At 25.4% G+C, this 10,873-nt stretch overlaps 1 protein-coding gene across 3 annotated transcripts in view; it reads right to left on the bottom strand.

Moving 5' to 3' along the window:
* LOC111686324 overlaps window positions 1-10,873 on the bottom strand; it is a 132,607-nt gene that overhangs the window by 53,676 nt on the left and 68,058 nt on the right. For all 3 annotated transcript variants that reach the window (XM_046946212.1, XM_046946211.1, XM_046946213.1), the window contains one exon: window positions 6,336-6,654. In XM_046946212.1, coding sequence (XP_046802168.1) covers window positions 6,336-6,587 — 252 coding nt within the window. In that variant the 5' untranslated portion in view covers window positions 6,588-6,654. The remainder of the gene's footprint in view (window positions 1-6,335; window positions 6,655-10,873) is intronic.

Below are 10,873 nucleotides of genomic sequence, written 5' to 3'. Positions count from 1 at the left end.
ACTAGAACAGAACTAGAACAGAACTGGAACAGAACTAGAACAGAACTAGAACAGAACTAAAACAGAACTAGAACAGAACTAGAACAGAACTAGAACAGAACTAGAACAAAACTAGAACAGAACTACAACAGAACTAGAACAAAACTAGAACAGAACTAGAACAGAACTAGAACAGAACTAGAACAGAACTTGAACAGAACTAGAACAGACATAGAACAGAACTAGAACTAATATGTATGACCTCTTAAATATTAATGTTAACATGTATATTGTTTGTGTGTGTGTGTGTTTCCAAAAGCAAGTGCAAGTGATCGTTTGACTGTTAATTTGGCTTCTTCTTTATGCTCACATTCATTTCTTTCTTTCGTTCTTAACATTTTGTCTACAATCGCCTTAGTTCTTTAAGGTTAATTTTATAACAATTTTTTATTACATCAACTAACAGCCACCATAGTGTAAGTGTTGTACAGTACGTTTTTTGTTTGTGAAATATACTCCTATATCTACTTCTTAAGTTAGGCTCAATTAAACAAGTCAAGATTAGTTCACACGATAAGCCTCTATTAGATGATTCAGTCAGTCTATCTGTCTTGAGTTTTGTTTTAAGAATAATTTCTTCTATCATTCTGACTTTAAACTGTTTAACCATTCTAGAGTTTTGTTATTAAGAATTATTTGAGTTATCTTTTGGTTATTATGATCTTACAAAAAGAGGGTTGTTATTTAAAATTGTTTTTTTTAATATTATTTCTGGTATAATTTCAAAATTAAGGCTGGCATAAAATTATATATAAATAATCCGTAGTTATAAATGATGATTTATTTTAAAGTGGTGGGAAAGAAAAAAATTGTATTTAAATTAAATTTTTGGTAAAAATAAAAAACAAATTGCCCAGTGAAATAGAGATGTTACTTTAAAAGTAATTCATCATTAAGTTTGTGCCTTAAGTCTTTTGTTTTGTTTAAAAAATAGGAAATATTTAAAAAGTTTAGTTGTGTCAGTTTTCAATGACCGTGAAATTAAGTGCATTATGACTAAAATTGATCTTTTGTTGATAATTTTTTGATAGAAAATCTTTTTGTCGATCAATTTTATACAAAACATTCTTCAAACCAAAAATTCTACAGAAAAATTCTACAAAATCCTACTCTCTATTAACTTTTTATAAGAAACTTTTCTGAAGATCAATTTTCTACAGAAAATTCTTTTCACGATCAATTTTTCATAGAAAACTCTTTTGACGATCAATTTTATGTAGAAAACTCTTCTGACGATCAATTTCCTATAGACAATTCTTCTGGCGATCAATTTTCTGAAGAAAAGTTTTTTGACGATCAATTTTCTACAGAAAACTCTTCTGACTATCAATTTTCTGCAGAAAACTCTTCTGACGATCAATTTTCTGCAGAAAACTCTTCTGACGATCAATTTTCTATTAAAAATGTTTCTGTCCATAAATTTTCTAAGAAAACTCCTCTGACGATAAATTTTTAATAAAAAATTCTTCTGATGATCAATTCTCTACAGAAAATTCTTCTCAAGATCAATTTTCCAAAGAAATTTCTTCTGACGAGCAATTTTCTATTCAAAATTCTTCTGATAATAAATTTTCCAAAGACAACTCCTCTGACGATCAATTTTCTATAGAAAACTCTTCTGACTATAAATTTTTTCATAGAAGACTCTTCTGACGATCAATTTTTCTATAAAAAAACTCTTCTGACGATCCGTTTTTCGTAGAAAACTTTTCTGAAGATTAATTTTCTATAGAAAACTCTTCTGAACATCAATTTTCTTATTAAGCTCTTCTCAAGATCAATTTTCTAAAGAAATTTCTTCTGAAGATCAATTGTCCAAAACAAATTCTTCTGACGATCAATTTTCGACAGAAAATTCTGACGATCAAACTATTTATAAATCAATTTTTATCAAAAATCAATTTTTTATAGAAAAAATTGAAATGAAAACTCTTTTAAAGATCAAGTTTCTATAGAAAATTCTTCTGGCGATCAATTTTCTTTATAAAACTATTCTGACGATCAATTTCTCATAGAAAATATTTCTGGCAATTAATTTTCTATAAAAAAATTCTTCAAACGATTAATTATCTCTATGAAAAGTGTTTTAGATAGTTACCATCATCTCTAACTAAACAAAAGATTTAAACGACAAACTTTGTGTTCATTCAAATCTTAATTGAAATTTCAACAACGATTCCATTTTCTAGCTGACAACACTTTTTTCAGAAATCCAAACCATCAAGAAAATACGTTAATAAGAACTGACAGCTAAAACACAAAACATCATCATCATATTTTTTAACACAATTATTTTTTTTTATAAATTAAACAAAACAACAAGAGAAATGTAATAAAGTTCAAATAAAGTACCAAAATGGAGAAAAAAAGAAGACAAATAAAATTAATTGAAAAAGAACAAAAACCGAACGTCTTAGGGGGCCATACAATGTGAACCACAATAATAATAAAAGAAAACTTGTTAAATAAACAGAAATACAGGTAGATTTTAAAGACAAGAAGAAAAAAGTAGCAAGCACCCACACATAAGACAATAAGAAACTAAAATTTAACACTTTGAGAAAAGCCTCCAGGGCAGAACACAAACAAAAATAATTTCTGTGTTTTTTTTTTTTAAGAAAAAAAAAAATTAATGGAAACAAGTTTGAAAAAAGAACTTCAAACAATAAAACATACTTTTACCATAATTTTTCTTCTTGGGGAAAAACAACCCTTTTTAGGAGTTGTTAATTTTTAAACAATAAAAGTATTGAGAAGAATAAGAAAAAACACAGTCTTGAGAAAAACTTGTTAAATTGTAAGAAGTTGGCAAGAAATTGTATAAAAAAAAACAAACGTATAAAATAATCATTTTTCAAAATTAAAATCAGCAAAAAAAGCAGTGATCTTGTATGAGTCAGTAGTTTAATTTAGTTCAAGATACCCTACAATAAGCAGAAATTTAAATGGACTTGATATAAAGAAAGTTTTACAAACTAAATTTAATATCTACTACACTTATAATGATTCTCTATATTGATGATCAAAGAAGTGATCGATAAAAGAATTTTCTAAAGAAAGTTGATCTTCAGAGGAATTTTCAATAGAAAATTGATATTCATCGATATAACATTCTACTTAGAATGATCGACAAAAGCATAAAAGGACAAATTTTATAAAAAATTAAAATTTAAAAAAAAATTTATCTTCAGAAGAATTTTCAATAAAAAATTGATCAACAGATAGAAAATGATCAAAGAATTGTCCGACAAAAGAATCTGAAACTTATCCAATGATTGCTAGAGCTATTTGCCACGGAATATTCATCGATATAACATTCTACTTAGAATGATCGACAAAAGCATAAAGGGAAAAAATTTTATAAAAAATTGATCGAGAAATTTTGTATGGAAAAGCGATCAGTGTAAAAAAAATTTTATATAATATTGATTGAAAATTGATCGACAAAAGGATTTTCAATAGAAAAATTGTCGACAAAAAAATTGATCGACAGAAGAAATTTCTATAGAAAATCGAACGTTAAAATAATTTTCTATAGAAAACTGATCAACAAAAGATAGTTCAATAGAAAAGTGATTGACAGAAGTATTTTTTTTATAGAAAACTGATCAACAGAAGAATTTTCAAAAGCAAATTGATCGCCAAAAGAATTTTTATTAAAAAAGTGATCGAAAGAAGAATTTCTTATAAAAAATTGATCGTCATAAGAAATTTCTAAGAAAATCGAACTGCAAAAGAATTTTCGATAGAAAACTGATCAACAAAAGAAGTTTCAATAGAAAAGTGATTGACAGATGTATTTTTTATAGAATACTGATTGATAGAAGAATTTTCAAAAGCAAGTTGATCGTTAAAAGAATTTTTAATAAAAAAGGGATCGAAACAAGAATTTCCTATAAAAAATTGATCGTCAGAACAATATTCTAAAGAAATTTTATCTTTAGAAGAATTTTTTATGAACAATCTATCGACAGAAGATTTTTCTATAGAGAATTGATCATCAAAATAATTTTTAACAGAAATTTGATCGACAGAAGAATTTTCTATAGAAAATTGATCGCCAGAAGAATATTCTAAAAAAAATTATCTTTAGAATAATTTTTAATGAAGAGAAGAAATTTTAAAAGAAATTTGAAGATTAAAGAATTTTCTATGGAAAATTAATCGAAAGAAGAATTTTCTGTATAAAAAATTTATTGTCAGAAGAATTTTATACAGAAAATTTAACAATCAAAATGTTTTGTAAAGAAAATTACAAAAAAAAAAGAAATTAAACTGATCAACAGAGAACTTTTTTATAGATAAATGATCGTCAGAAGAATTTTTTACAGAAAATTGATGAAGTCAAGAATTTTATGGAGAAAATTTATCGATCAAAGAGTTTAGTAAAGAAAATTGATCGAAAGAAGAATTTTTAATAGAAAACTGATGAACATTACACATCTCTATAGAATATTGATCGAAAAAAGAATTCTGCAGATAAAATTGATCTTTAGAAAATGTCTCTACAAAAAAATCGAACGATCTATAGAAAATTGATGATTGAACAGTTTTCTATAAAATTATCGACAAACGAATTGTCTATAGAATATTGATCGAGATAAAAATTTTATGGAGAACATTTAGCGATCAAAAAATTCTGCAAAGAAAATTGACAGAAGAATTTTTTATTGAAAATTGATCAAGATTAAACATTTCTATAGAATATTGATCGAATAAGAATTTCCTGCAGATAAAATTGATCATCAGAAGAATTTTCTAAAGAAAATTGATCGACAGAAGGTTTTTCTAAAAAAAAGTAATCGAAAGTAATATTTTCTACAGAGAATTGATCGAGAGAGGAATTTTCTACATAAAATTGATCGATTGAAGATTTTTATAAAGAAAATTGATCGACAGAAGAATTTTCTAAAAAAAATTTAACGACAGAAGAATTATTTAAAAAAAATTGATCGACTGAAAAATATTCTACAGAAAATTGATCGAGAGAAGAATTTTGTACAGAAAATTAATCGAGAGAAGAGAGTTTAAAAAAATTGATCAACAGAAGAATTTTCTAAAAAAAATTGATCGACAGAAACATTTTCTACAGAAAATTGATCGAGAGAAGAATTTTGTACAGAAAATTGATCGACCAAAGAGTTTAAAAAAAATTGATCGACAGAAAAATATTCTACAAAAAATTGATCGAGAGAAGAATTTTGTACAGAAAATTGATCGACCAAAGAGTTAAAAAAAAATTGATCGATAGAAGAACTTTATAAAAAAAAGTGATCGACAGAAAAATATTCTACAGAAAATTGATCGAGAGAAGAATTTTGTACAGAAAATTGATCGACCAAAGAGTTTTAAAAAAAATTGATCGACAGAAGAATTTTCTACAGAAAATCAATCGATAAAAGAAATTTGTACAGAAAATTAATCGAGAAAAGAATTTTGTATAGAAAATTGATCAACCAAAGAGTTAAAAAAATTGATCGATAGAAGAAATTTTCTAAAGAAAACCGATCAACAGTGATCATTTCCACAGAATATTGATCGTTAGAAAAATTTTCGATAGAAAAAATTCCTATTAAAAATTTATTGACAGAAGAATTTTCTGTAGAAAACAGATCGACAGAGACATTTTTAATAGAAAATTTTTGCAAAAATAAATTTTGTAAAGAAAAAAATTGATTGACAAAAGAATTTTCTATAGAAAATTCTTGGACAGAATAAAATTTCCTTAGAAAAGTGATCGTTTGAAGAATTTTAAAAAAGTTTAAAATAAATTTATTTCAATATTAAAAAAATCCTAAAAAAGTAATTTTTAAAACTGGAAATCCCTTACAAGTACTACGATTACAGATCGGTTTGATTAAACCTTTTTAGTATAACACATTTTGTGATCTAAAGAGATGTAGCATTAAAAATCATATTCCCATGAAACTATTACGTGTAAATTTTTTTAAAAAACTTTTTTTTTCCTACTTCACTTGTTTTATTACTAGGCTCCTGAATAAAATGAATTAAAACTTTTATAAAAATAAAAGAAAATCAGAAAAAGAAGCTTTAAAGAAACGAGAGTACAAGTACTGACAGCATTAAAATGATTTTGAATTATAGTCTGTGTTTTTTTCAAGAAAACCTTTATATTTGTTTTTCTTTAGCAGAAACAGAAATCTTTGCTCTAAAAATAATTATTTTATACTTGTTTTATGCTAAATATAAAAAAAACTAAACACGACATGTGTTCAGGGTTAAGAGTTTTCTTATGGGAAAATTTTTTATTTTCAAGGCAAACTTAGCAAACTTACCTGTACAGCACAGTTGAGAAAACAATTATTTTGTCCTGGTCCATTGAGTAAACCCTTAGAGGGTGGTTCCATGGTGGGTGAGGTGAGTATATTGGGGGCTCTTAGTAGTTCTATGAGACGACTACGTTCGGCCATATTTTGCACGGTACCCATGTTGTAGTGTTTCGTCGGCACCTGCTGATAGACATTGGCATTCGAAGGACCAGTTTGTGGTCCTTGTCGATAAATGGTGGGTGACATGGGTGAAGCCATGTCTGAGGTTATTGAAGTAGGTTCTTAAAAAGGTTTCAGCAGTGGTTTTATCTTGTTGATAACATGTCTGCAAATAGAAGAAGAAACAAAAAATCAATTATTTTCAAAAAGTTTAAAAATATTTAAACAAGATCTAGTAATAATTAGAAAAAACTTTTAAAAAAAGTCTGTTCAATTCTCATAAACTTTAAGAACTTAATCACGCCTCTGGCTTTTGTATAGTTTATTTGCAAATCACTTTAATTCCGTCCGTAATTATTTACAAAAGAATGCAAATATTTTGCTTTAGTTGTCATTTGTATAGCAGCTGTTTTATTACGTTTTTATACAATTTCAAATACTTAAACGTTTGTCATAAATATTTCAAATAATTTTACATTAACATTTCACTAACAAATGCAAATTTATGCAGTTATGATTGTGACAGTCGCATGATGTGACTTGATTGATCTGCATTAAATACGAATGCAAATGATTTAATTTTTAAAGATTTTAGGAATGACAAATATAATTTTGATATCTAGGGTGAGACTATATTATAAATAAGGTTGAATATTAAATTTACATAGTTAAACTGATTAACTAAATAATTTTCTAAAAAAAAATTTAATCGGGAGAATAATTTTATAAAAAAAATTTGATCGAGAAAACAATTTTCTAAAGATAGTTAATCCACAGTAAATGCTTGTTAAGAAAATTGATCGATACAAGATATATTAATACAACAATTGATTGGCGCAAATAAATTTCAAAAGAAAAATGATCGACAGAACAATATTTTATATACAAATGATTGAAAGAAACATTCTCAGTAAAAAATTTATCGACAAAATAATTTTCAATAGAATATTGATCGACAAAAGAATTTTCTGTAGAATATTGATCGACAAAAGAATTTTCTATAGACTACTTATCGGAAGAAGAATTTTCTATAGAAAAACGATCGTTAAAAGAATATACTAAATAAAAGTAAACGACAGTTCAAAAGAAATTAATGGACAGAAAATTTTTCTTCAGAGAATAGATCGAGAGAAAAATTTTCTGCAGAAAATTAATAATCAGAAGAATTTACAATAGACAAGTGATCAACAGAAACAATTTCTATAAAAATCAAATCGATAGAAACATTTTCCGTATAAAATTAGTCAACTGAAGAATTTTCCATAGAAAATTAATCGACAAAAATTGATCATCATAAGAATTTTCATTAGAAAAGTAATCGACAACAGATGTTTCTATAGAAAATATATGACAAAAGTATTTTCAATAGAAAAATGATTGACAAACGAATTTTCTACAGAAAATTGATCGACAGGAGAGTTTTTCATAGAAACTTAATTGAACAAAGAATTTTCAATAAAATAATGATCGACAGAAGAATTTTCAATGGAAAATTAAACGACAGAGATTGATCATCATAAGAATTTTCATAAATAGATCGACAGAAGAATTTTCAAAAGAAAAATGATCGACAAACGAATTTTCTATAGAAAATTGATCGACAGGAGAGTTTGTCATAGAAACTTAATTGACAAAAGAATTTTCTATAAAAATATTAATCGACAGAAGAATTTTCTTTAGAAAATTGATCGACAGAATATTTTTCAATTAAAAACCGATCGACAAAAGAATGTTTTACAGAATAAGGATCAGTAAAAAAACTTCTTTAGAAAATATATCTATAGAAGGAAATTCTTTAGAGAATTAATCAACAAAAGAATTTTCCATAGAAATATGATCGACAGAAGAATTTTCTATAGAAAATTGATCGATAGAAGATTTTTTCTATTAAAAATTGATCGACAGAAGATTGCTTTATAAAAAAATTGATCGATAGAATTTTTTATAGAAAATTGATTGACTAAAAAATATTTTATAGAAAATTTATCGATGGAAAAATTTTCCATTAAAAATTGATCGACTAAAGAATTTTCTATAGAAAATTGATCAATAGTAGCATACTCAATTGAAAGGAGATTGACAGAAGAATTGTTTATGGAAAATTGTTCGACAGAAAAATTGTTTATAGAGAATAGATCGAGAGAAACAATTTTCTATAAAGATTTGATCGACAGAAGAATTTTTAATAGAAAAATGATCAATAAAAGAATTTTATATAGAAAATTGATCAACGGAAGAAATTAATATAAAAAGTTAATTGTCAAAACAATTTTTCTATAGAAAATTGATCAACAGAAAAATTTTCTAAAAAAGATGATCGACAGAAGTATTTGCTATAGAAAACTGATCAACAGAAGAGTTTAATCAATTAAAAGGTGATTGGCAGAAGAATGGCTCATTGAAAATTGATAGACAGAAACAGTTTTTATAGAAAATTGATCGAAAGAAACAATTTTCTATAGATAATTGATCGACAGAAGAATTTTCTATAGAAAATTGCTCAACAGAAGAGTTTTCTATAGAAAATATATTGTCAGAAGAGTTTTCTTATGAAAAATTTATCGTCAGATGAGTTTTTTATATAAAATTTGTAGAATATAAGAATTTTCTAAAAAAAATCTGGATAACTTTTCTTTAGAAAAATGACTGTCGTCAAGTCATCTTTTCAATAGAAAATTCGACTATTATTACAATAAATCTTACATAGAACAATTGTTTTAAATCATTAAGAAAAATCTAATCAATCTAAAAAAGTACATAATTATTTTCCACAACATTCCTTAAAAACACACCTTCTTTGTAACGGCCACCCAAGTTTCATTTAAGTTTTTTTTCCCTTCATAATTTCTTTACATAAATCACGTTTCTTCTTAGTAACTTTACTCTTCGACTTTTACATAATTTATTGGTTTTTATTTCTTTAGTTTATTTCAAATTATTTCAATTATTTTTTTCTTTATTTTACGAAATTTTGCCTTATCAAGCATTTAAAGTGATCGTGTCATAATTTCTATATTTGTTTATTTCTTATTGTAGTCATATTTCAGTGTTTTTGTATAATCATAAGAAAATAAAGAAATAAAAATTATGTCACGTTTGTAATATAAAAATAAAAAAATATATTTTGCAGAACTCTACACAAATCAACACACACAAGTTATTATATATTGTCTAAAATTGGCGCCAAAGTATTGCGTAAAATTTTTTTAAAATAAACAAAAAATAGTTTTATTTTAAACAAATTATATTTAAATTTAATTGCTCAGCTGATTTTATTTTTCAATTCCAGATATTTATAGAAAGAAAAGCTCAGTAACTCTGTTTTTAATGTATTTGCTAGTGGTCCTTCGAGCCCAAAAGACACCAAAGCAATGTCAGATCTTGGAGAAAATTATTCTAACGGTAAAAATACTTTCTTACAAAAAATGTATAATAAAATCTATTTAAAATTTATAGAAGAAAATCTAAAAACTATGTTGACATATATTCCTTTAATCGCTCATTAATAAAAGATTTTTCTATTAACAACAATACAACATAGGAGTTATTTTCATTATTCATTCCACAATTTTTTATAAAATAATTATTTCAAAGAAAAAAAAAATACAATTGTTTCATTAAAAGCATTTGAAATTCCTAAAACAACTACAATCTTCAACCAGCGTTTAATAAACCCGCCATGAATTTAAAACATTCACTTAGTAGCAAAACAAACATTCACTTACTCTGTCACCCATTCATTCATTCATTCATTCATTCATTCATTACTTCATGTATTAATTCATTGATGCTTAAGATAAAAAACTAAGTTAAAACTTAAACACTTGTCTAGAGAAAAAAAAAACAATCAGAGATTGTAAAAATTATAAAAAAAAACACAAACACTTGTTTAAAGTATTTCTGTTTGCATTTAAATCTTTAAATCAAGTTTTAAGTGCCATTCAGAAAACATGAACAAGACTTTTCAATAAAAACAAATAATAAATTAATAAAATTGAATTCTTTATTTAAAGTATAATAAATAGACAAGTTTTTTGTTAAGTCAACAAAATGTTTTCTTTAAAACAATCATTCTTTTTTATAGGCATAAATTAAGCTTAAGTTAAGTGTAGTGTAGGTAATGCTCTATATAGTTGTTCAATGCAATCGAAATTTATATATACGTTATCAAAGGTTTAATATTCAATTAATTATAAATTATATTTTATAAAAAATATTGAAAAACTTTTCCATGAAAAAGTTACTCTAAATACAGACAACATTTCTATAGAAAACTTACTCTGATCACAGTGAACTTTTCTATAGAAAAGTAACTCTGATCACAGTGAACTTTTCTATAGAAAAGTAACTCTGATCACAGTGAACTTTTCTATAGAAAAGTAACT

The sequence above is a fragment of the Lucilia cuprina genome, chromosome 3, assembly GCF_022045245.1.
Source record: "Lucilia cuprina isolate Lc7/37 chromosome 3, ASM2204524v1, whole genome shotgun sequence".
NCBI classification, from domain to species: domain Eukaryota; kingdom Metazoa; phylum Arthropoda; class Insecta; order Diptera; family Calliphoridae; genus Lucilia; species Lucilia cuprina.
Note: the sequence above shows the minus strand (reverse complement) of the source record. Positions and strands in the feature narration are given on the sequence as shown.